This window comes from Oncorhynchus masou, chromosome 9 (genome assembly GCF_036934945.1).
Source record: "Oncorhynchus masou masou isolate Uvic2021 chromosome 9, UVic_Omas_1.1, whole genome shotgun sequence".
Lineage (NCBI taxonomy): Eukaryota > Metazoa > Chordata > Actinopteri > Salmoniformes > Salmonidae > Oncorhynchus > Oncorhynchus masou.
Window position 1 is genome coordinate 85725394 of NC_088220.1, and position 26352 is coordinate 85751745.

Here is a 26352-nt window from a genome sequence, read left to right on the forward strand (position 1 = left end):
ACTTTCTGTGTGTGTTTTCTGCAGGTGTCCCACATTGTCCTGGGCCTTCGGCCTGCTACTCCTGACGAGGAGGGACAAATCATCAGGTATAAACATCTCCCGATGAACTCTTGTGTTGTACACCACTACACTTTTTTAAAGCTCTGCAATCTTTTTGTGTGTGTGTGTGTGTGTGTGTGTGTGTGTGTGTGTGTGTGTGTGTGTGTGTGTGTGTGTGTGTGTGTGTGTGTGTGTGTGTGTGTGTGTGTGTGTGTGTGTGTGTGTAGGGGGTGGCTGGACAGAGAGGCCAGACATGGGCTTCAGCCTGGTGAGAGCAGGTTCCTCATCTCTGGCCAGTGGTGGAAGCTGTGGAAGGGCCACGTCAACTATGTGAGTTGAAGTCCCAAATGACACCAGGGTCCGTAGGGTCAAAAGTAGTGCACTACATAGGGGATAGGGTGGGGGGTGCCCAGTGCCCTACTTCGGGAGGGCGGTGCCCAGTGCCCTACATAGGGAATAGGGTGCCAAGTGCACTGCATAGGGAATAGGGTGCCCAGTGCCCTACATAGGGAATAGGGTGCCAAGTGCACTGCATAGGGAATAGGGTACCAAGTGAACTACATAGGGAATAGGCTGCCAAGTGCACTACACAGGGAATAGGGTGCCAAGTGCACTACACAGGGAATAGGGTGCCATGTGCACTACACAGGGAATAGGGTGCCAAGTGCACTAAATGTAAATGAATAGGGTGCCAAGTGCACTACGTAGGGAATAGGGTGCCAAGTGCACTACGTAGGGAATAGGGTGCCAAGTGCACTACGTAGGGAATAGGGTGCCAAGTGCACTACGTAGGGAATAGGGTGCCAAGTGCACTACGTAGGGAGTGGGATGTCGTTTGGGAAGCCTAACTTAAGTTGAAGAGCAGAATATGATAATCACAACACACCAAGGTTACTGACCATCCTTTCCTCTCCTCTCTCTCTCCAGGACCGCAAGTCCATCGTGGTGGATCAGCCCTCTGTCCTCTCCTCTCTGAGGAATCCTCAGGCCTCTGCCACCGTCGAGCCTGCCCCCCTGGAGCCAGGGGGAGGTGAAGGTCTGGGGGTCCCCAGCCCAGCCAGCCCCTCAGAGGAGAGGTCCCCTGATGCTGTGTCCAGGGTCTCTGAAGCCACAGAGAGCCAAAGCACAGGTCAGTGACCAGACTGGCCACTAGGGAGCGCTGTGCACAATGTTACAACCTCAGATGATGGGTTATAACTGTTTATTAAGTATTTATAAACTACGTATCAATTAATGATTTACTGTTTCTATAAACTAGTTTTAACCTTTTACATCCCCTCTAAGGGTACTTGAACCTGACTGTAAAGTGTTCCGGTACTTGAACCTGACTGTAAAGTGTTCCGGTACTTGAACCTGACTGTAAAGTGTTCCTGTACTTGAACCTGAACCTGACTGTAAAGTGTTCCTGTACTTGAACCTGACTGTAAAGTATTCCTGTACTTGAACCTGACTGTAAAGTGTTCCGGTACTTGAACCTGACTGTAAAGTGTTCCTGTACTTGAACCTGACTGTAAAGTGTTCCTGTACTTGAACCTGACTGTAAAGTGTCCCTGTACTTGAACCTGACTGTAAAGTGTTCCTGTACTTGAACCTGACTGTAAAGTGTCCCTGTACTTGAACCTGACTGTAAAGTGTCCCTGTACTTGAACCTGACTGTAAAGTGTTCCTGTACTTGAACCTGACTGTAAAGTGTTCCTGTACTTGAACCTGACTGTAAAGTGTCCCTGTACTTGAACCTGACTGTAAAGTGTTCCGGTACTTGAACCTGACTGTAAAGTGTTCCTGTACTTGAACCTGACTGTAAAGTGTCCCTGTACTTGAACCTGACTGTAAAGTGTTCCTGTACTTGAACCTGACTGTAAAGTGTCCCTGTACTTGAACCTGACTGTAAAGTGTTCCTGTACTTGAACCTGACTGTAAAGTGTGTTACCCTGATGCCGTCACCCCCACCCCCTCCCCCCCCACCCCCTCCTCCTCAGTGGTGACCCCCAGGCCGGCCCCTCAGCCACAGAGATCTGTTTTGCCCGGCAACACAACGTGTCGGACAACAACCAGTGTTTCTCCGGGGCCAACGGCCACATCCCCTCCCTCTCTCAGTCCCAGCTGGCAGCTCAGAGGCCTGGAGCCATCGACAACCAGCCCCTGGTCAACACAGACCCCATGAAGGTGTGTTTTTGCCCCCTATATTATATAGTGGTTACATCTAATACATCGTCTTGTACATTTTCCAACATCAAGTTGTTGATTTAAGTTCAAGGAGAAAATGTTTTTATTCCATCCAACCATCTGTCTGTCTGTCTGTCTGTCTGTCTGTCTGTCTGTCTGTCTGTCTGTCTGTCTGTCTGTCTGTCTGTCTGTTTCTCTGTTTCTCTGTCTGTTTCTCTGTCTGTCTGTCTGTCTGTTTCTCTGTCTGTCTGTCTGTCTGTCTGTTTCTCTGTCTGTCTGTTTCTCTGTTTCTCTGTCTGTCTGTGTGGCTCTGTCTGTGGCTCTGTGTGTCTGTGTCTCTGTGTCTCTGTCTGTCTGTCTGTCTGGCTCTGTCTGTCTCTGTCTGTCTGTGTCTCTGTCTGTCTGTCTGTGTCTCTGTCTGTGTCTCTGTGTCTCTGTCTGTCTGTCTGTGTCTCTGTCTGTCTGTGTCTCTGTCTGTCTGTGTCTCTGTCTGTGTGTCTGTCTGGCTCTGTCTGTGTGTCTGTCTGGCTCTGTCTGCCTGTCTGTCTGTCTGTCTGGCTCTGTCTGTGTGTCTGTCTGGCTCTGTCTGCCTGTCTGTCTGTCTGTCTGGCTCTGTCTGTCTGTCTATCAATATTGTCAACGGGACAACATTAACAACAATAACCAAGGGTAAAAATAACCATACAATTAACAATGGCAAAGAGGACATGTGCATGTTTATTGGTCTGCCAGACACTGTCCCTCGCCTTCATAGTGCGCTGCCAACCCACAGCTCTCTGCGTCCTCCCCCAACAGGACGGGTAGCCTATTCTCATCAGAGAGGTCTCTGAAACCTTGAATAGGAGTTTCAAATTTGGGCTCTGTCTCTCTGTCCTCCTGGCCATGGTCTTATCTCTGAGCTCCGTGACGATACGGCCAGACATTAGGCATGTCCTGTGTATATCCATCTTCAGTAGTGGAGGAGAAGGTCATGTGTTTTATTCGTGTCCTCCTCTGACCCCCTGTCCCTCTCCTGTACCCCCCCAGGCCCCCTCATTGACCATGGAGGGAGGCCGGCTGAAGCAGTCCCTACAGCTGGTGGCGGGCAGAGACTTTGAGACGGTGCCAGAGCCGGTGTGGAGGGCGCTGTTCCACTGGTATGGAGCCAACCTCAGCCTGCCACGACCGGTACGGATGGACCACAACACAACCACCCCTCACACGATGGACCACAACACAACCACCCCTCACACGATGGACCACAACACAACCACCCCTCACACTATAGACCACAACACAACCACCCCTCACACTATAGACCACAACACAACCACCCCTCACACTATGGACCACAACACGACCACCCCTCACACTATGGACCACAACACAACCACCCCTCACACTATGGACCACAACACAACCACCCCAACACTATGGACCACAACACAACCACCCCTCACACTATGGACCACAACACGACCACCCCTCACACTATGGACCACAACACAACCACCCCTCACACTATGGACCACAACACAACCACCCCTCACACTATGGACCACAACACAACCACCCCTCACACTATGGACCACAACACAACCACCCCTCACACTATGGACCACAACACAACCACCCCTCACACTATGGACCACAACACAACCACCCCTCACACGATGGACCACAACATAACCACCCCTCACACAATGGGCCACAACACAACCACCCCTCACACTATGGACCACAACACAACCACCACTCACACTATGGACCACAACACAACCACCCCTCACACTATGGACCACAACACGACCACCCCTCACACTATGGACCACAACACAACCACCCCTCACACTATGGACCACAACACAACCCCCCCAAGACTATGGACCACAACACAACCACCCCTCACACTATGGACCACAACACAACCACCCCTCACACGATGGACCACAACACGACCCCCCCAACGCTATGGACCACAACACAACCACCCCTCACACTATGGACCACAACACAACCACCCCAACACTATGGACCACAACACGACCACCCCTCACACTATGGACCACAACACAACCACCGCTCACACGATGGACCACAACACAACCACCCCTCACACGATGGACCACAACACGACCACCCCTCACACTATGGACCACAACACAACCACCCCTCACACGATGGACCACAACACGACCACCCCTCACACTATGGACCACAACACGACCCCCCCCCCAACACTATGGACCACAACACGACCCCCCCCAACACTATGGACCACAACACGACCCCCCCCAACACTATGGACCACAACACAACCACCCCTGACACGATGGACCACAACACAACCACCCCTCACACGATGGACCACAACACAACCACCCCAACACTATGGACCACAACACAACCACCCTTCACACGATGGACCACAACACGACCACCCCTCACACGATGGACCACAACACGACCACCCCTCACACTATGGACCACAACACAACCACCCCTCACACGATGGACCACAACACGACCCCCCCAACACTATGGACCACAACACGACCCCCCCCCAACACTATGGACCACAACACAACCACCCCCAACACTATGGACCACAACACAACCACCCCTCACACTATGGACCACAACACAACCACCCCTCACACGATGGACCACAACACAACCACCCCTCACACTATGGACCACAACACAACCACCCCTCACACTATGGACCACAACACAACCACCCCTCACACGATGGACCACAACACAACCACCCCTCACACTATGGACCACAACACAACCACCCCTCACACGATGGACCACAACACAACCACCCCTCACACTATGGACCACAACACAACCACCCCTCACACGATGGACCACAGCACAGCCACCCCTCGCACGATTGACTGTAGATGGACCACAACACAACCCCAACTAGGACTGTTGCGGTGACCATATTACCGTCCTGATGGCCAGGTACTCAGGGCTCTAACGACCATCAGGTCCTTATGGCCTGGTAATCAGGGCTCTAACGACCATCAGGTCCTAATGGCCTGGTACTCAGGGCTCTAACGACCATCAGGTCCTAATGGCCAGGTACTCAGGGCTCTACTGTCCCTCTAACCACTCTGACATCAATGCAAAGGAGATGGAAAATCTCGTCAAACACTTATTTAAAACAAACACTTATTTAAAACACTGTTTAATGATTCATTTGAAGAAAGAAGTTCAACAACAGGTTGAAACTGAGTGGGAAACATGGTTGTTGTGGATGTTGTTTCTAAGCCTATCACAACGAAATGGACAGAGCTTTCTAACGTGATGATTCGCTCAAAACACCCATAAGCATATTCGTTTATGCATATTCATAAACTTCTGGGCCTGTCGGGGAAAAAACCCTGAGTTAAAATAATGGTTGTGCCATTATATAATACATAGCCTAACGGATATTACGCATGGCAGAAAAACAATGTCTTTTACATCAAATCAAATCAAATTTATTTATATAGCCCTTCGTACATCAGCTGATATCTTAAAGTGCTGTACTGAAACCCAGCCTAAAACCCCAAACAGCAAGCAATGCAGGTGTAGCAGCACGGTGGCTAGGAAAAACTCCCTAGAAAGGCCAAAACCTAGGAAGAAACCTAGAGAGGAACCAGGCTATGTGGGGTGGCCAGTCCTCTTCTGGCTGTGCCGGGTAGAGATTATAACAGAACATGGCCAAGATGTTCAAATGTTCATAAATGACCAGCATGGTCATATAATAATAAGGCAGAACAGTTGAAACTGGAGCAGCAGCATGGCCAGGTGGACTGGGGACAGCAAGGAGTCATCATGTCAGGTAGTCCTGGGGCATGGTCCTAGGGCTCAGGTCAGTTGAAACTGGAGCAGCAGCACGGCCAGGTGGACTGGGGACAGCAAGGAGTCATCATGTCAGGTAGTCCTGGGGCATGGTCCTAGGGCTCAGGTCCTCCGAGAGAGAGAAAGAAAGAGAGAAGGAGAGAATTAGAGAACGCACACTTAGATTCACACAGGACACCGAATAGGACAGGAGAAGTACTCCAGATATAACAAACTGACCCAAGCCCCCCGACACATAAACTACTGCAGCATAAATACTGGAGGCTGAGACAGGAGGGGTCAGGAGACACTGTGGCCCCATCCGAGGACACCCCCGGACAGGGCCAAACAGGAAGGATATAACCTACATGACAATAATTAGCTGACAAAATGTCTGCCAAAACTATCCCTGACACTATCACTGAACCATAGATAGACCACAACCATCCCTGACACTATCACTGACCCATAGATAGACCACAACTATCCCTTACACTATCACTGAACCATAGATAGACCACAACCATCCCTGACACTATCACTGTACCATAGATAGACCACAACCATCCCTGACACTATCACTGAACCATAGATAGTGTAAGGGATGGTTGTGTTGTGGTCTTTCACTAAACCATAGATCAGGGGTGTCACACCCATGGGTCTAGTGTCTGCAGGTTTTAGTGTTTTCCGTTCGAGTTAAGACGTTGACGACCAGGTGAGGGGAGTTCCTTACTAATTAGTGACCTTTAATTCACCGATTTAAGGACAAGGGAGGAACGAGAACCAGCAGACACTCTGCCCTCGGTGGAATGAGATTGACACTTGTGCCATGGATGGTCTGCTTGAGGACTGGGTCTAGCTCGAGTGATTTTTAAACTATTGTGGATGATTTTTGTGAACTTTTTAGGTGTGTGGTGTGTGGTGTGTGGTGTGTGGTGTGTGGGGGGTGTGTGTGTGTGTGTGTGTGTGTGGTGTGTGTGTGTGTGTGTGTGTGTACCTGAAGTTAGGGTTCAGCCCTTAGAGGTAATTGTTGAATGCTTTTCCTCCTCTCCCTTTTCCCAGGTGATCCAGCAGACGACAACAGGCCGAGCTGAGCTGGAGCTCTTCCCACGCTACCTCCTCTTCCTGCGGCAGCAGCCCGCCACACGCACCCCCCAGTCCAACATCTGGGTTAACATGGGTATGACCAGCCTGAGAATGTTCCCCCAGCATCTCCCCCGAGGTAACGTAAGCCTGCAGCAAGAAAGAGAGACAGCCTGCTAGGAGCCAACAAACGCTACTACTGTAGTTCACCCCTAATCATGCTGTTATAATGGACTGGTCCACCCCTAATCATGCTGTTATAATGGACTGGTCCGGCCCCTAATCATGCTGATATAATGGACTGGTCCACCCCTAATCATGCTGATATAATGGACTGGTCCACCCCTAATCATGCTGTTATAATGGACTGGTCCGGCCCCTAATCATGCTGTTATAATGGACTGGTCCACCCCTAATCATGCTGTTATAATGGACTGGTCCACCCCTAATCATTCTGTTATAATGGACTGGTCCGGCCCCTAATCATGCTGTTATAATGGACTGGTCCACCCCTAATCATGCTGTTATAATGGACTGGTCCACCCCTAATCATGCTGTTATAATGGACTGGTCCACCCCTAATCATGCTGTTATAATGGACTGGTTCACCCCTAATCATGCTGTTATAATGGACTGGTCCTGCCCCTAATCATTCTGTTATAATGGACTGGTCCGGCCCCTAATCATGCTGTTATAATGGACTGGTCCGGCCCCTAATCATGCTGTTATAATGGACTGATCCTGCCCCTAATCATGCTGTTAAAATGGACTGGTCCGGCCCCTAATCATGCTGTTATAATGGACTGGTCCACCCCTAATCATGCTGTTATAATGGACTGGTCCGGCCCCTAATCATGCTGTTATAATGGACTGGTCCGGCCCCTAATCAGTCTGTTATAATGGACTGGTCCACCCCTAATCATGCTGTTATAATGGACTGGTCCACCCCTAATCATGCTGTTATAATGGACTGGTCCACCCCTAATCATGCTGTTATAATGGACTGGTCCACCCCAAATCATGCTGTTATAATGGACTGGTCCACCCCTAATCATGCTGTTATAATGGACTGGTCCACCCCTAATCATGCTGTTATAATGGACTGGTCCACCCCTAATCATGCTGTTATAATGGACTGGTCCACCCCTAATCATTCTGTTATAATGGACTGGTCCACCCCTAATCATGCTGTTATAATGGACTGTGAGACAGAGCGCTGCACGGAGGCACTGTGGGAGACACTGTGAGACATTAGAGAGCTGCACAGAGGCACTGTGAGACAGAGCGCTGCACAGAGGCACTGTGAGACATTAGAGCTCAGCACAGAGGCACTGTGAGACATTAGAGCTCAGCACAGAGGCACTGTGAGACATTAGAGCTCAGCACAGAGGCACTGTGAGACAGAGCGCTGCACAGAGGCACTGTGAGACATTAGAGCTCAGCACAGAGGCACTGTGAGACATTAGAGCTCAGCACAGAGGCACTGTGAGACATTAGAGCTCAGCACAGAGGCACTGTGAGACATTAGAGCTCAGCACGGAGGCACTGTGAGACATTAGAGCTCAGCACGGGGGCACTGTGAGACATTAGAGCTCAGCACAGGGGCACTGTGAGACATTAGAGCTCAGCACGGGGGCACTGTGAGACATTAGAGCTCAGCACGGGGGCACTGTGAGACATTAGAGCTCAGCACGGGGGCACTGTGAGACATTAGAGCTCAGCACGGGGGCACTGTGAGACATTAGAGCTCAGCACGGGGGCACTGTGAGACATTAGAGCTCAGCACGGGGGCACTGTGAGACATTAGAGCTCAGCACGGGGGCACTGTGAGACATTAGAGCTCAGCACGGGGGCACTGTGAGACATTAGAGCTCAGCACGGGGGCACTGTGAGACATTAGAGCTCAGCACGGGGGCACTGTGAGACATTAGAGCTCAGCACGGGGGCACTGTGAGACATTAGAGCTCAGCACGGGGCACTGTGAGACATTAGAGCTCAGCACGGGGGCACTGTGAGACATTAGAGCTCAGCACGGGGGCACTGTGAGACATTAGAGCTCAGCACGGGGGCACTGTGAGACATTAGAGCTCAGCACGGGGGCACTGTGAGACATTAGAGCTCAGCACGGGGGCACTGTGAGACATTAGAGCTCAGCACGGGGGCACTGTGAGACAGAGCTCAGCACGGGGGCACTGTGAGACATTAGAGCTCAGCACGGGGGCACTGTGAGACATTAGAGCTCAGCACGGGGGCACTGTGATACATTAGAGCTCAGCACGGGGCACTGTGAGACATTAGAGCTCAGCACGGGGGCACTGTGAGACATTAGAGCTCAGCGCGGGGGCACTGCGAGACATTAGAGCGCTGCGCGGAGGCACTGCGAGACATTAGAGCTCAGCGCGGAGGCACTGCGAGACATTAGAGCTCAGCGCGGGGGCACTGCGAGACATTAGAGCTCAGTGCGGAGGCACTGAGACAGAGCGCTGCACCGGTCTGATTAGATCACCACTCCATCAGATGTCTGGCCCAGAGGAGTTAGCTTGGCTCCGATCACAAATACCAGCTGACCAGGCAAAGAGATAAAACCACACATAATACATACCATTTAGCAGATATATAGATAACACCATTATCTTAGTCATGCTGCATACATGTGACGCATGGGTGGCCTCAGCGGGAATCTCACCCACAATCATTGGTGACACACTGACCAAAGAGCAAGGCTCTGCTGCTGGGAGAATGGGTGGCTTTTCATTTCCCCTTTCTGTTTGCTTTCAAACATACAAGCATTACCAACCTATCACATATTAAGATTTTTTATTTTTTACTTTTCAAATCAATAATAATAAGTTCCATTTTGTTTTTTATTAATTGTTTATTAACTGAAACTAATATAGATTTTGTTGCCTTTTTGATCGGAGGCTTTTTTAATGTAATGACTCTGTATTAATTAAATGACCTAATCTGAAAACACCCTTTCTTGCTGCTTCCTTACACCTAATCCTACACGAGCTGAACTATTCTTTATCTCTTGTAATAATGTGTTGATTTAATTAACTAATTTTCTTAAAGTTCATGTGAGTCTGGGTGACAATAGTATTTACAATATTACAGAACTTTTCAGTAATTCTGATGAGTTTATAGTTCATTAAAGGCTGGAGTGTTCTCCTTCTCCCCTCTCTCTCCCCCTCTCTCCTCTATCCCTCCTCCCCCTCTCCCCTCTCTCTCTTCCCCTCTCTCCTCTATCCCTCCTCCCCCCCCCCTCTCTCTCTCCCCTCTCCCCTCTCTCTCTCCTCTATCCCTCCTCCCCCTCTCTCCCCTCTCTCTCTCCCCCTCTCTCCTCTATCCCTCCTCCCCCTCTCCCCTCTCTCTCTCCCCCTCTCTCCTCTATCCCTCCTCCCCCTCTCCCTCCCCTCTCTCCCCCCTCTCTCCCTCTCTCTCTCCCTCGCCCTCTCTCCCTCCCCCTCTCTCACTCCCTCCCCCCTCCTCCTCCCTCCCCCTCTCTCTCCCCCTCGCCCTCTCTCCCTCCCCCTCTCTCCTCCCTCCCCCTCTCTCCTCCCTCCCCCTCTCTCACTCCCTCCCCCCTCTCTCACTCCCTCCCCCTCTCTCTCTCCCTCCCCTCTCTCACTCCCTCCCCCTCTCTCTCCCCTCGCCCCTCTCCCTCCCCCTCTCTCTCTCCCTCCCCCTCTCTCACTCCCTCTCCCTCCCCCTCTCTCTCTCCCTCCCCCTCTCTCTCTCCCTCCCCCTCTCTCACTCCCTCCCCCTCTCTCCTCCCTCTCCCTCCCCCTCTCTCTCTCCCTCCCCCTCTCTCTCTCCCTCGCCCTCTCTCCCTCCCCCTCTCTCCTCCCTCCTCCTCCCCCTCCAGGTAACGTGCCCTCCCCCAACGCTCCTCTGAAGCGTGTCCTGGCCTATACAGGCTGTTTCAGCCGTGTGGGCACCATCAGGGACATCCACCTGTACCTGTCTCGGAGGCTACGCATCAAAGACGAGGACATGAGGCTGTGGCTCTACAACAGCCAGGTGTGTGTGTGTGTGTGTGTGTGTGTGTGTGTGTGTGTGTGTGTGTGTGTGTGTGTGTGTGTGTGTGTGTGTGTGTGTGTGTGTGTGTGTGTGTGTGTGTGTGTGTGTGTGTGTGTGTGTGTGTGTGTGTGTGTGTGTGAGCCAGGTGTGTGTGTGTGTGTGTGTGTGTGTGTGTGTGTCTGTGTGTGTGTGTGTGTGTGTGGAGCAACTATCACATGTTGGCCACTACATTTTATAAGTGATACTACGGTGACATGATAAAATATAAACTTGCGGATGTTGACCTCTTATCCAAACCTCCCCACAGAACTGTCTGACCCGGTTCTCCTCCCCCCAGAACTGTCTGACCCGGTTCTCCTCCCCCAGAACTGTCTGACCCGGTTCTCCTCCCCCCAGAACTGTCTGACCCGGTTCTCCTCCCCCCAGAACTGTCTGACCCGGTTCTCCAACCCCCAGAACTGTCTGACCCGGTTCTCCTCCCCCAGAACTGTCTGACCCGGTTCTCCTCCCCCCAGAACTGTCTGACCCGGTTCTCCTCCCCCCAGAACTGTCTGACCCGGTTCTCCTCCCCCAGAACTGTCTGACCCGGTTCTCCTCCCCCAGAACTGTCTGACCCGGTTCTCCTCCCCCCAGAACTGTCTGACCCGGTTCTCCTCCCTCCCAGAACTGTCTGACCCGGTTCTCCTCCCCCCCCAGAACTGTCTGACCCGGTTCTCCTCCCCTCCCAGAACTGTCTGACCCGGTTCTCCAACCCCCAGAACTGTCTGACCCGGTTCTCCTCCCCCCCCAGAACTGTCTGACCCGGTTCTCCTCCCCCAGAACTGTCTGACCCGGTTCTCCTCCCCCCAGAACTGTCTGACCCGGTTCTCCTCCCCCCAGAACTGTCTGACCCGGTTCTCCTCCCCCAGAACTGTCTGACCCGGTTCTCCTCCCCCCCCAGAACTGTCTGACCCTGCTCGATGACGAGGACCACACTCTGGAGGGCCTGAAGATCCAGGACGAGCAGCACTTAGTTATCGAAGGTACGTTCAAAACGACTTTTCGGCCTCCCGGGTGGTGCAGTGGTTAAGAGCGCTGTACTGCAGCGCCAGCTGTGCCATCAGAGTCCCTGGGTTGGCGCCCAGACTCTGTCGTAACCGGCCGCGACCGGGAGGTCCGTGGGGCGACGCACAATTGGCCTAGCGTCGTCCGGGTTTGGGAGGGCTTGGTCGGTAGGGATGTCCTTGTCTCATCACGCACCAGCGACTCCTGTAGCGGGCCGGGCGCAGTGCGCGCTAACCAAGGTCGCCAGGTGCACGGTGTTTCCTCCGACACATTGGTGCAGCTGGCTGCCGGGTTGGATGCACACTGTGTTAAGAAGCAGTGCGACTTGGTTGGGTTGTGTATCGGAGGACGCATGACTTTCAACCTTCGTCTCTCCCGAGTCCGTACGGGAGTTGTAGCGATGAGACAAGATAGTAGCTACTAACAATTGGATACCAGGAAATTGGGGAGAAAAGGGGGTAAAATTAAAAATGAAAAATAAACAACTTTTCAGCACAGTAATTAAAATGTTATCTGACTGCTGAGTTTGCCGGGTGTGTTGAAATGTAAATAAAACACAACAACTGGACTGACTGGAATATTTCAGATTTTGAAAAAGAGAAGATTTAAAAGTAAACGCGTCTTTACTGCTGTAATCCTGGCATCGATGTGTAAAAACCTTCATCTTGTGTTGTTATTAGTTCGGAACAAAGACATGAGTTGGCCAGAAGAGATGTCCTTCATCGCTAACAGCAGTACAATGGACCGACATAAAGGTGCGTCATCGTCATCGTCGTCGTCCCACTTTACAGTCACAGCTACCTTCTACCAGTACATCGGTTACATACATTTACAATGCAGTTATCAAGAGCTTTCCCTTTCAGTATTTAAGGTTACATTTATGTCTCTAACCTTCCTCCCCTTCTCTCCTAAAACCTTTCAAACATGTATGTAATACTGTACATGTCCCCCCCCCCCCAGTTGCTACGGAGAAGGGTGCCACGGGCCTCAGTAACCTAGGCAACACGTGCTTTATGAACTCTAGTATCCAGTGTGTGAGCAACACCACGCCTCTCACTGACTACTTCATCTCAGGAAGACACCTCTATGAACTCAACAGGTGTGTGTGTGTGTGTGTGTGTGTGTGTGTGTGTGTGTGTGTGTGTGTGTGTGTGTGTGTGTGTGTGTGTGTGTGTGTGTGTGTGTGTGTGTGTGTGTGTGTGTGTCCCTGTGTGTGTGTGTGTGTGTGTCCCTGTGTGTGTCTCTCTGTGTGTGTCCCTGTGTGTGTTTCTCTGTGTGTGTCCCTGTGTGTGTGTGTGTGTGTGTGTCCCTGTGTGTGTCCGTGTGTGTCCCTGTGTGTGTCCCTGTGTGTGTGTGTGTCCCTAAGTGTGTGTGTGTCCCTGTGTGTGTGTGTCCCTGTGTGTGTGTCCCTGTGTGTGTGTGTGTCCCTGTGTGTGTCCCTGTGTGTGTCCCTGTGTGTGTGTGTCCCTGTGTGTGTGTGTCCCTGTGTGTGTGTGTCCCTGTGTGTGTGTGTCCCTGTGTGTGTGTGTGTGTCTCTGTGTGTGTGTGTGTCCCTGTGTGTGTGCGTCCCTGTGTGTGTGTGCGTCCCTGTGTGCGTCCGTGAAAAGGTGAACGGCTTGTTGGATAGCTGTCACAAGAATTTTCAATCCCAATGATAATAACTGACAATCAATATCTCTGACCAATCCCCGAGGTCTGTAAAACCATGGGTTTAATAATAATTAGTGAAAGACTCAGCTTATGCAAAAAGAGAGTACAGTGTTTTTTTCATGAGAACGTTCTCCCGTCCATTATACAAAGACATCCATTTTATAGCTGTGCACATACTTCCACACAGACAGTAGGTTTTATCCTTCTCCATAGTTCTCACCACTGTGTATCACTACCTAGCCGACAGTTCCATTCTCCCGAGATTAGGGAGACCTTGAGAAGTACTCCCAATGCTATCATAAATTCCTCAGAGGCCTAGCCAGGTCGGTCCAAACACAGTTGAACTGTTCTGTTTGTTTTTCTTCGGCACACACATAGAAGTTCAAATCCTAAGCTACGCCTCGCTCAGACAGTCTGTGTTTTTCCACTATACAGATACATTGTTTAATCTAATTCTGACTAAAACTACACACAACATCAGATTATAATTGTACGATTCTAATCAAATTTCATACAATTATAAGGTTTCAGAGTGGAATTATTTTATCATTATCTTTCAACATATACATTATTTTATCAATAGCATTACTGACTTTGTTATTTTGTGTGTCCAGGACCAACCCCATCGGGATGCGAGGTCACATGGCTAAATGCTACGGAGACCTGCTGATGGAGCTGTGGAGTGGAACACAGAAGAACGTTGCTCCTCTCAAACTCCGGGTGGGTTATAAATCCCGGCATGGATCGTCACAACAACAGTGGATGGGATTTCCTTACTCCCTGTAGTGGGACAGTAGCTTGTACTATGTAGCTTTGTAGCTTGCCGATGGTCTGTCCTCACTGCCGGAACAGTAGATAGAGGAGATCCTCATTGTCGTCCTAAATATGATACAAATAATACTGATTAAAGGTTCGAAAAGCTAATGTCATGATTTTAAAAGCTAATGTCATGATTTAAAAAGCTAATGTCATGATTTTAAAAGCTAATGTGATGATTTAAAAAGCTAATGTCATGATTTTAAAAGCTAATGTCATGATTTTAAGAGCTAATGTCATGATTTTAAAAGCTAATGTCATGATTTTAAAAGCTAATGTGATGATTTTAAAAGCTAATGTCATGATTTTAAAAGCTAATGTGATGATTTTAAAAGCTAATGTCATGATTTTAAAAGCTAATGTGATGATTTAAAAAGCTAATGTCATGATTTTAAAAGCTAATGTCATGATTTAAAAAGCTAATGTCATGATTTTAAAAGCTAATGTCATGATTTTAAAAGCTAATGTCATGATTTTATAATTTTTAAATTTAACTACGCAACTAGGCAAGTGAGTTAATTAATAAAAACAAATTCTTACAAAGCAGCAGAGCCAATAAACATAATATGAAGGACAAACATCATTGTGGCCATTCATATGTTGCAGTAGAACTGGAAAAATGACTGTAATCTCAAGAAAATAAAGGTTTTATGTTAAAGGTTATCTTACTTAGAAAATAGTCTATAGATCATAGATATAATAGATCATATAGACCTAGACGATCTCCAAAACAACTAACAATACACTGAAATCGTACATTTTCAATCATTTAAATTGTAAAAGTCGTATCAATTTCTACTCTATACCATAACAATTTGTACCGATTTGGGAGATAAAAGTCATTAAAGTATTCCATAATTTCGCTGTGTATTTCAGATGGTATCAAGTCATTAGGATGTACCAGAGGCTAGTGGGGGAAGAGAGAGAGGGGAGAGGGGGGAAGAGAGAGAGGGGGAGAGGGGGGAAGAGAGAGAGGGAGAGGGGGGGGGAAGAGAGAGAGGGGAGAGGGGGGGAAGAGAGAGAGGGGGAAGAGAGAGAGGGGAGAGGGGGAAAGAGAGAGAGGGGGAAGAGAGAGAGGGAGAGGGGGGAAGAGAGAGAGGGGGAAGAGAGAGAGGGGAGAGGGGGGGAAGAGAGAGAGGGAGAGGGGGGAAAGAGAGAGAGGGAGAGGGGGAAAGAGAGAGAGGGAGGGGGGGGAAGAGAGAGGGGAGAGGGGGAAGAGAGAGAGGGAGAGGGGGGGAAGAGAGAGAGGGGAGAGGGGGGGAAGAGAGAGAGGGGGAAGAGAGAGAGGGAGAGGGGGGGAAGAGAGAGAGGGAGAGGGGGGAAGAGAGGGGGGAAGAGAGAGAGGGAGAGGGGGGAAGAGGGAGAGGGGAGAGGGGGGGAAGAGGGAGGGGGAAGAGGGAGAGGGGAGAGGGGGAAAAGGGAGAGGGGAGAGGGGGGAAGAGGGAGGGGGAAGAGGGAGAGGGGAGAGGGGGAAGAGGGAGAGGGGAGAGGGGGGGAAGAGGGAGAGGGGAGAGGGGGAAGAGAGAGGGGAGAGGGGGAAGAGAGAGGGGAGAGGGGGGGAAGAGAGAGAGGGGAGAGGGGGGGAAGAGGGAGAGGGGGGGAAGAGAGAGAGGGGAGAGGGGGGGGAAGAGAGAGAGGGGAGAGGGGGGGAAGAGAGAGAGGAGAGAATTGGAAGTCTCCTGGCTGGCTACTCAATGTACTTACTGAAGACACATTCTCCCCCCTGTAGTGGACGATAGTAAAGTAGATGTCTGGGAAGCTATTCTCTTTGTTTCCATTCTCCCCCCTGTAGTGGACAATAGTAAAGTAGATGTCTGGGAAGCTATTCTCTTTGTTTCCATTCTCCCCCTGTAGTGGACGATAGTAAAGTAGATGTCTGGGAAGCTATTCTCTTTGTTTCCATTCTCCCCTGTAGTGGACGATAGTAAAGTAGATGTCTGGGAAGCTATTCTCTTTGTTTCCATTCTCCCCTGTAGTGGACGACAGTAAAGTAGATGTCTGGGAAGCTATTCTCTTTGTTTCCATTCTCCCCTGTAGTGGACAATAGTAAAGTAGATGTCTGGGAAGCTATTCTCTTTGTTTCCATTCTCCCCCCTGTAGTGGACGATAGTAAAGTAGATGTCTGGGAAGCTATTCTCTTTGTTTCCATTCTCCCCCTGTAGTGGACAATAGTAAAGTAGATGTCTGGGAAGCTATTCTCTTTGTTTCCATTCTCCCCTGTAGTGGACAATAGTAAAGTAGATGTCTGGGAAGCTATTCTCTTTGTTTCCATTCTCCCCTGTAGTGGACGATAGTAAAGTAGATGTCTGGGAAGCTATTCTCTTTGTTTCCATTCTCCCCTGTAGTGGACAATAGTAAAGTAGATGTCTGGGAAGCTATTCTCTTTGTTTCCATTCTCCCCCCTGTAGTGGACAATAGTAAAGTAGATGTCTGGGATGCTATTCTCTTTGTTTCCATTCTCCCCCTGTAGTGGACGATAGTAAAGTAGATGTCTGGGAAGCTATTCTCTTTGTTTCCATTCTCCCCCCTGTAGTGGACGATAGTAAAGTAGATGTCTGGGAAGCTATTCTCTTTGTTTCCATTCTCCCCCTGTAGTGGACAATAGTAAAGTAGATGTCTGGGAAGCTATTCTCTTTGTTTCCATTCTCCCCCCTGTAGTGGACAATAGTAAAGTAGATGTCTGGGAAGCTATTCTCTTTGTTTCCATTCTCCCCCCTGTAGTGGACGATAGTAAAGTAGATGTCTGGGAAGCTATTCTCTTTGTTTCCATTCTCCCCTGTAGTGGACAATAGTAAAGTAGATGTCTGGGAAGCTATTCTCTTTGTTTCCATTCTCCCCCCTGTAGTGGACAATAGTAAAGTAGATGTCTGGGAAGCTATTCTCTTTGTTTCCATTCTCCCCCCTGTAGTGGACAATAGTAAAGTAGATGTCTGGGAAGCTATTCTCTTTGTTTCCATTCTCCCCCCTGTAGTGGACGATAGTAAAGTAGATGTCTGGGAAGCTATTCTCTTTGTTTCCATTCTCCCCTGTAGTGGACGATAGTAAAGTAGATGTCTGGGAAGCTATTCTCTTTGTTTCCATTCTCCCCCTGTAGTGGACAATAGTAAAGTAGATGTCTGGGAAGCTATTCTCTTTGTTTCCATTCTCCCCCTGTAGTGGACGATAGTAAAGTAGATGTCTGGGAAGCTATTCTCTTTGTTTCCATTCTCCCCTGTAGTGGACGATAGTAAAGTAGATGTCTGGGAAGCTATTCTCTTTGTTTCCATTCTCCCCTGTAGTGGACGATAGTAAAGTAGATGTCTGGGAAGCTATTCTCTTTGTTTCCATTCTCCCCCCTGTAGTGGACAATAGTAAAGTAGATGTCTGGGAAGCTATTCTCTTTGTTTCCATTCTCCCCCCTGTAGTGGACGATAGTAAAGTAGATGTCTGGGAAGCTATTCTCTTTGTTTCCATTCTCCCCCCTGTAGTGGACAATAGTAAAGTAGATGTCTGGGAAGCTATTCTCTTTGTTTCCATTCTCCCCTGTAGTGGACAATAGTAAATTAGATGTCTGGGAAGCTATTCTCTTTGTTTCCATTCTCCCCTGTAGTGGACAATAGTAAAGTAGATGTCTGGGAAGCTATTCTCTTTGTTTCCATTCTCCCCCTGTAGTGGACGATAGTAAAGTAGATGTCTGGGAAGCTATTCTCTTTGTTTCCATTCTCCCCCTGTAGTGGACGATAGTAAAGTAGATGTCTGGGAAGCTATTCTCTTTGTTTCCATTCTCCCCCCTGTAGTGGACTACAGTAAAGTAGATGTCTGGGAAGCTATTCTCTTTGTTTCCATTCTCCCCCCTGTAGTGGACGATAGTAAAGTAGATGTCTGGGAAGCTATTCTCTTTGTTTCCATTCTCCCCCCTGTAGTGGACAATAGTAAAGTAGATGTCTGGGAAGCTATTCTCTTTGTTTCCATTCTCCCCCCTGTAGTGGACTACAGTAAAGTAGATGTCTGGGAAGCTATTCTCTTTGTTTCCATTCTCCCCCCTGTAGTGGACGATAGTAAAGTAGATGTCTGGGAAGCTATTCTCTTTGTTTCCATTCTCCCCTGTAGTGGACAATAGTAAAGTAGTGGTCTGGGAAGCTATTCTCTTTGTTTCCATTCTCCCCCCTGTAGTGGACGATAGTAAAGTAGATGTCTGGGAAGCTATTCTCTTTGTTTCCATTCTCCCCCCTGTAGTGGACGATAGTAAAGTAGATGTCTGGGAAGCTATTCTCTTTGTTTCCATTCTCCCCCCTGTAGTGGACAATAGTAAAGTAGTGGTCTGGGAAGCTATTCTCTTTGTTTCCATTCTCCCCCCTGTAGTGGACGATAGTAAAGTAGATGTCTGGGAAGCTATTCTCTTTGTTTCCATTCTCCCCCCTGTAGTGGACAATAGTAAAGTAGATGTCTGGGAAGCTATTCTCTTTGTTTCCATTCTCCCCCCTGTAGTGGACGATAGTAAAGTAGTGGTCTGGGAAGCTATTCTCTTTGTTTCCATTCTCCCCCCTGTAGTGGACGATAGTAAAGTAGATGTCTGGGAAGCTATTCTCTTTGTTTCCATTCTCCCCCCTGTAGTGGACGATAGTAAAGTAGATGTCTGGGAAGCTATTCTCTTTGTTTCCATTCTCCCCCCTGTAGTGGACGATAGTAAAGTAGATGTCTGGGAAGCTATTCTCTTTGTTTCCATTCTCCCCCCTGTAGTGGACGATAGTAAAGTAGATGTCTGGGAAGCTATTCTCTTTGTTTCCATTCTCCCCCCTGTAGTGGACGATAGTAAAGTAGATGTCTGGGAAGCTATTCTCTTTGTTTCCATTCTCCCCCCTGTAGTGGACGATAGTAAAGTAGATGTCTGGGAAGCTATTCTCTTTGTTTCCATTCTCCCCCTGTAGTGGACGATAGTAAAGTAGATGTCTGGGAAGCTATTCTCTTTGTTTCCATTCTCCCCCCTGTAGTGGACGATAGTAAAGTAGATGTCTGGGAAGCTATTCTCTTTGTTTCCATTCTCCCCTGTAGTGGACGATAGTAAAGTAGATGTCTGGGAAGCTATTCTCTTTGTTTCCATTCTCCCCCCTGTAGTGGACGATAGTAAAGTAGATGTCTGGGAAGCTATTCTCTTTGTTTCCATTCTCCCCCCTGTAGTGGACGATAGTAAAGTAGATGTCTGGGAAGCTATTCTCTTTGTTTCCATTCTCCCCTGTAGTGGACGATAGTAAAGTAGATGTCTGGGAAGCTATTCTCTTTGTTTCCATTCTCCCCTGTAGTGGACGATAGTAAAGTAGATGTCTGGGAAGCTATTCTCTTTGTTTCCATTCTCCCCTGTAGTGGACGATAGTAAAGTAGATGTCTGGGAAGCTATTCTCTTTGTTTCCATTCTCCCCCCTGTAGTGGACGATAGTAAAGTAGATGTCTGGGAAGCTATTCTCTTTGTTTCCATTCTCCCCTGTAGTGGACGATAGTAAAGTAGATGTCTGGGAAGCTATTCTCTTTGTTTCCATTCTCCCCCCTGTAGTGGACGATAGTAAAGTAGATGTCTGGGAAGCTATTCTCTTTGTTTCCATTCTCCCCCTGTAGTGGACGATAGTAAAGTAGATGTCTGGGAAGCTATTCTCTTTGTTTCCATTCTCCCCCCTGTAGTGGACGATAGTAAAGTAGATGTCTGGGAAGCTATTCTCTTTGTTTCCATTCTCCCCCCTGTAGTGGACAATAGTAAAGTAGATGTCTGGGAAGCTATTCTCTTTGTTTCCATTCTCCCCCCTGTAGTGGACGATAGTAAAGTAGATGTCTGGGAAGCTATTCTCTTTGTTTCCATTCTCCCCCCTGTAGTGGACAATAGTAAAGTAGATGTCTGGGAAGCTGTTCTCTTTGTTTCCATTTCCTGTAGTGGACAATAGTAAAGTAGATGTCTGGGAAGCTATTCTCTTTGTTTCCATTTCCTGTAGTGGACGATAGTAAAGTAGATGTCTGGGAAGCTATTCTCTTTGTTTCCATTCTCCCCCCTGTAGTGGACAATAGTAAAGTAGATGTCTGGGAAGCTATTCTCTTTGTTTCCATTCTCCCCTGTAGTGGACAATAGTAAAGTAGATGTCTGGGAAGCTGTTCTCTTTGTTTCCATTCTCCCCCCTGTAGTGGACGATAGTAAAGTAGATGTCTGGGAAGCTGTTCTCTTTGTTTCCATTTCCTGTAGTGGACAATAGTAAAGTAGATGTCTGGGAAGCTATTCTCTTTGTTTCCATTTCCTGTAGTGGACGATAGTAAAGTAGATGTCTGGGAAGCTATTCTCTTTGTTTCCATTCTCCCCTGTAGTGGACAATAGTAAAGTAGATGTCTGGGAAGCTATTCTCTTTGTTTCCATTCTCCCCTGTAGTGGACGATAGTAAAGTAGATGTCTAGGAAGCTATTCTCTTTGTTTCCATTCTCCCCCTGTAGTGGACAATAGTAAAGTAGATGTCTGGGAAGCTATTCTCTTTGTTTCCATTCTCCCCCCTGTAGTGGACGATAGTAAAGTAGATGTCTGGGAAGCTATTCTCTTTGTTTCCATTCTCCCCTGTAGTGGACAATAGTAAAGTAGATGTCTGGGAAGCTATTCTCTTTGTTTCCATTCTCCCCCCTGTAGTGGACGATAGTAAAGTAGATGTCTGGGAAGCTATTCTCTTGGTTTCCATTCTCCCCCCTGTAGTGGACGATAGTAAAGTAGATGTCTGGGAAGCTATTCTCTTTGTTTCCATTCTCCCCTGTAGTGGACGATAGTAAAGTAGATGTCTGGGAAGCTATTCTCTTTGTTTCCATTCTCCCCTGTAGTGGACGATAGTAAAGTAGATGTCTGGGAAGCTATTCTCTTTGTTTCCATTCTCCCCCCTGTAGTGGACGATAGTAAAGTAGATGTCTGGGAAGCTATTCTCTTTGTTTCCATTCTCCCCCCTGTAGTGGACGATAGTAAAGTAGATGTCTGGGAAGCTATTCTCTTTGTTTCCATTCTCCCCCCTGTAGTGGACGATAGTAAAGTAGATGTCTGGGAAGCTATTCTCTTTGTTTCCATTCTCCCCCCTGTAGTGGACAATAGTAAAGTAGATGTCTGGGAAGCTGTTCTCTTTGTTTCCATTCTCCCCTGTAGTGGACGATAGTAAAGTAGATGTCTGGGAAGCTATTCTCTTTGTTTCCATTCTCCCCCCTGTAGTGGACAATAGTAAAGTAGATGTCTGGGAAGCTGTTCTCTTTGTTTCCATTTCCTGTAGTGGACAATAGTAAAGTAGATGTCTGGGAAGCTATTCTCTTTGTTTCCATTTCCTGTAGTGGACGATAGTAAAGTAGATGTCTGGGAAGCTATTCTCTTTGTTTCCATTCTCCCCCCTGTAGTGGACAATAGTAAAGTAGATGTCTGGGAAGCTATTCTCTTTGTTTCCATTCTCCCCCCTGTAGTGGACGATAGTAAAGTAGATGTCTAGGAAGCTATTCTCTTTGTTTCCATTCTCCCCCCTGTAGTGGACAATAGTAAAGTAGATGTCTGGGAAGCTATTCTCTTTGTTTCCATTCTCCCCCCTGTAGTGGACGATAGTAAAGTAGATGTCTGGGAAGCTATTCTCTTTGTTTCCATTCTCCCCCCTGTAGTGGACAATAGTAAAGTAGATGTCTGGGAAGCTATTCTCTTTGTTTCCATTCTCCCCCTGTAGTGGACGATAGTAAAGTAGATGTCTGGGAAGCTATTCTCTTGGTTTCCATTCTCGCCCCCTGTAGTGGACGATAGTAAAGTAGATGTCTGGGAAGCTATTCTCTTTGTTTCCATTCTCCCCCCTGTAGTGGACGATAGTAAAGTAGATGTCTGGGAAGCTATTCTCTTTGTTTCCATTCTCCCCCTGTAGTGGACAATAGTGAAGTAGATGTCTGGGAAGCTATTCTCTTTGTTTCCATTCTCCCCCCTGTAGTGGACGATAGTAAAGTAGATGTCTGGGAAGCTATTCTCTTTGTTTCCATTCTCCCCCCTGTAGTGGACAATAGTAAAGTAGATGTCTGGGAAGCTATTCTCTTTGTTTCCATTCTCCTCCCTGTAGTGGACGATAGTAAAGTAGATGTCTGGGAAGCTATTCTCTTTGTTTCCATTCTCCCCCCTGTAGTGGACAATAGTAAAGTAGATGTCTGGGAAGCTATTATCTTTGTTTCCATTCTCCCCCCTGTAGTGGACAATAGTAAAGTAGATGTCTGGGAAGCTATTCTCTTTGTTTCCATTCTCCCCTGTAGTGGACGATAGTAAAGTAGATGTCTGGGAAGCTATTCTCTTTGTTTCCATTCTCCCCCTGTAGTGGACAATAGTAAAGTAGATGTCTGGGAAGCTATTCTCTTTGTTTCCATTCTCCCCCCTGTAGTGGACGATAGTAAAGTAGATGTCTGGGAAGCTATTCTCTTTGTTTCCATTCTCCCCCCTGTAGTGGACAATAGTAAAGTAGATGTCTGGGAAGCTATTCTCTTTGTTTCCATTTCCTGTAGTGGACGATAGTAAAGTAGATGTCTGGGAAGCTATTCTCTTTGTTTCCATTCTCCCCCCTGTAGTGGACAATAGTAAAGTAGATGTCTGGGAAGCTATTCTCTTTGTTTCCATTCTCCCCCCTGTAGTGGACGATAGTAAAGTAGATGTCTGGGAAGCTATTCTCTTTGTTTCCATTCTCCTCCCTGTAGTGGACGATAGTAAAGTAGATGTCTGGGAAGCTATTCTCTTTGTTTCCATTCTCCCCCCTGTAGTGGACAATAGCTTGTCCAATTTATTTTTGGCCTTATTGACTCCACATGGATTAATTGACTAATATGTGGTTATGTCTGTGCTTCTGTTACCTCTAACTTTGTGTTTCTACCCCCCCACCCCCCACAATCCCCCCCCCCTGAAACTGACTCCATATGGCTGCTTTTACACAGCCCGATTCGGATATTTATTTTCACTAATTGGTCATTTGACCAATCAGATCGGCTCTCAAAACACCAATTTTGTGTAAAAAAAATAAATATCAGAATTGTTCTGTTTGTGTTGACTGTGGTTGTCTCACTACCGCCCCCTGTAGTGGACAATAGCAAAGTACGCCCCGCGGTTCAACGGCTTCCAGCAGCAGGACAGTCAGGAGCTCCTGGCCTTCCTATTGGACGGGCTCCATGAGGACCTGAACAGGGTGCATGAGAAACCCTACGTAGAGCTGAAGGACAGCAACGGACGACCCGACTGGGAGGTCGCATCAGAGGTCAGAGTTCAATCAACAAACCAATCAAACATGTACACACACACACACAGCCTATCAACTAACATGTATAATCAATCAACCTTTATTTTCCCTGAGAAAGTAAATGTTTTGGGGGGAAATGGATCAGAGGGCCTTCAGTTGCACAGGCCCCCAGTTGCCCATCCCTGATCTTAGGTCCCTAGAGACCAGGGGGAGAGGAGAGGAGAGGGGACTGTCCATCTTAGGAGACTAGAAACCAGAGGAGAGGAGAGGGGACAGTCCATCTTAGGTCCCTAGAGACCAGGGGAGAGGAGAGGGGACAGTCCATCTTAGGTCCCTAGAGACCAGGGGGAGAGGAGAGGAGAGGGGACAGTCCATCTTAGGTCCCTAGAGACCAGGGGAGAGGAGAGGGGACTGTCCATCTTAGGAGACTAGAGACCAGAGGAGAGGAGAGGGGACAGTCCATCTTAGGTCCCTAGAGACCAGGGGGAGAGGAGAGGAGAGGGGACTGTCCATCTTAGGAGACTAGAGACCAGAGGAGAGGAGAGGGGACAGTCCATCTTAGGTCCCTAGAGACCAGGGGGAGAGGAGAGGAGAGGGGACTGTCCATCTTAGGAGACTAGAGACCAGAGGAGAGGAGAGGGGACAGTCCATCTTAGGTCCCTAGAGACCAGGGGGAGAGGAGAGGAGAGGGGACTGTCCATCTTAGGAGACTAGAGACCAGAGGAGAGGAGAGGGGACAGTCCATCTTAGGTCCCTAGAGACCAGGGGAGAGGAGAGGAGAGGAGAGGGGACAGTCCATCTTAGGTCCCTAGAGATCAGGGGGAGAGGAGAGGGGACTGTCCATCTTAGGAGACTAGAGACCAGAGGAGAGGGGACTGTCCATCTTAGGAGACTAGAGACCAGGGGAGAAGAGAGGAGAGGAGAGGGGACAGTCCATCTTAGGTCCCTAGATACCAGGTGAGAGGACAGTCCATCTTAGGTGATTAGAGAACAGGAGAGAGGAGAGAGGACAGTCCATCTTAGGAGACTAGAGACCAGGGGAGAGGAGAGAGGACAGGACATCTTAGGAGACTAGAGACCAGGGGAGAGGACAGTCCATCTTAGGAGACTAGAGACCAGGGGAGAGGAGAGAGGACAGTCCATCTTAGGAGACTAGAGACCAGGGGAGAGGAGAGAGGACAGTCCATCTTAGGAGACTAGAGACCAGGGGAGAGGACAGTCCATCTTAGGAGACTTGAGACCAGGGGAGAGGAGAGAGGACAGTCCATCTTAGGAGACTAGAGACCAGGGGAGAGGACAGTCCATCTTAGGTGATTAGAGACCAGGGGAGAGGAGAGAGGACAGTCCATCTTAGGAGACTAGAGACCAGGGGAGAGGAGAGAGGACAGTCCATCTTAGGTGATTAGAGACCAGGGGAGAGGAGAGAGGACAGTCCATCTTAGGAGACTAGAGGCCAGGGGAGAGGAGAGAGGACAGTTCATCTTAGGAGACTAGAGACCAGGGGAGAGGAGAGGGGACAGTCCATCTTAGGTGATTAGAGACCAGGGGAGAGGAGAGAGGACAGTCCATCTTAGGAGACTAGAGACCAGGGGAGAGGAGAGAGGACAGTCCATCTTAGGAGACTAGAGACCAGGGGAGAGGAGAGGAGAGGAGAGTGGACAGTCCATCTTAGGAGACTAGAGACCAGGGGAGAGGAGAGAGGACAGTCCATCTTAGGAGACTAGAGACCAGGGGAGAGGAGAGAGGACAGTCCATCTTAGGAGACTAGAGACCAGGGGAGAGGACAGTCCATCTTAGGAGACTAGAGGCCAGGGGAGAGGAGAGAGGACAGTCCATCTTAGGAGACTAGAGACCAGGGGAGAGGAGAGAGGACAGTCCATCTTAGGAGACTAGAGACCAGGGGAGAGGAGAGGAGAGGAGAGGAGAGGAGAGTGGACAGTCCATCTTAGGAGACTAGAGACCAGGGGAGAGGAGAGAGGACAGTCCATCTTAGGAGACTAGAGACCAGGGGAGAGGAGAGGAGAGTGGACAGTCCATCTTAGGAGACTAGAGACCAGGGGAGAGGAGAGGAGAGGAGAGTGGACAGTCCATCTTAGGAGACTAGAGACCAGGGGAGAGGAGAGAGGACAGTCCATCTTAGGAGACTAGAGACCAGGGGAGAGGAGAGAGGACAGTCCATCTTAGGAGACTAGAGACCAGGGGAGAGGAGAGAGGACAGTCCATCTTAGGAGACTTGAGGCCAGGGGAGAGGAGAGGAGAGGAGAGAGGACAGTCCATCTTAGGAGACTAGAGACCAGGGGAGAGGACAGTCCATCTTAGGAGACTAGAGACCAGGGGAGAGGAGAGAGGACAGTCCATCTTAGGAGACTAGAGACCAGGGGAGAGGACAGTCCATCTTAGGAGACTAGAGACCAGGGGAGAGGAGAGAGGACAGTCCATCTTAGGAGACTAGAGACCAGGGGAGAGGAGAGAGGACAGTCCATCTTAGGAGACTAGA

The 26352-nt window shown here is 48.8% G+C and overlaps 1 protein-coding gene across 1 annotated transcript in view; it reads left to right on the forward strand.

Annotated features, from left to right (window-relative positions):
- LOC135546712 (ubiquitin carboxyl-terminal hydrolase 32-like) overlaps positions 1 to 26352 on the forward strand; it is a 130586-nt gene that overhangs the window by 47242 nt on the left and 56992 nt on the right. The window contains exons 11-22 of the mRNA XM_064975346.1: positions 25 to 86; positions 267 to 369; positions 967 to 1172; positions 2019 to 2205; positions 3232 to 3372; positions 7087 to 7204; positions 10973 to 11127; positions 12068 to 12149; positions 12852 to 12926; positions 13132 to 13270; positions 14436 to 14541; positions 23700 to 23873. Of these exons, the coding sequence (XP_064831418.1) occupies positions 25 to 86; positions 267 to 369; positions 967 to 1172; positions 2019 to 2205; positions 3232 to 3372; positions 7087 to 7204; positions 10973 to 11127; positions 12068 to 12149; positions 12852 to 12926; positions 13132 to 13270; positions 14436 to 14541; positions 23700 to 23873 (1548 nt within the window). The remainder of the gene's footprint in view (positions 1 to 24; positions 87 to 266; positions 370 to 966; positions 1173 to 2018; positions 2206 to 3231; positions 3373 to 7086; positions 7205 to 10972; positions 11128 to 12067; positions 12150 to 12851; positions 12927 to 13131; positions 13271 to 14435; positions 14542 to 23699; positions 23874 to 26352) is intronic.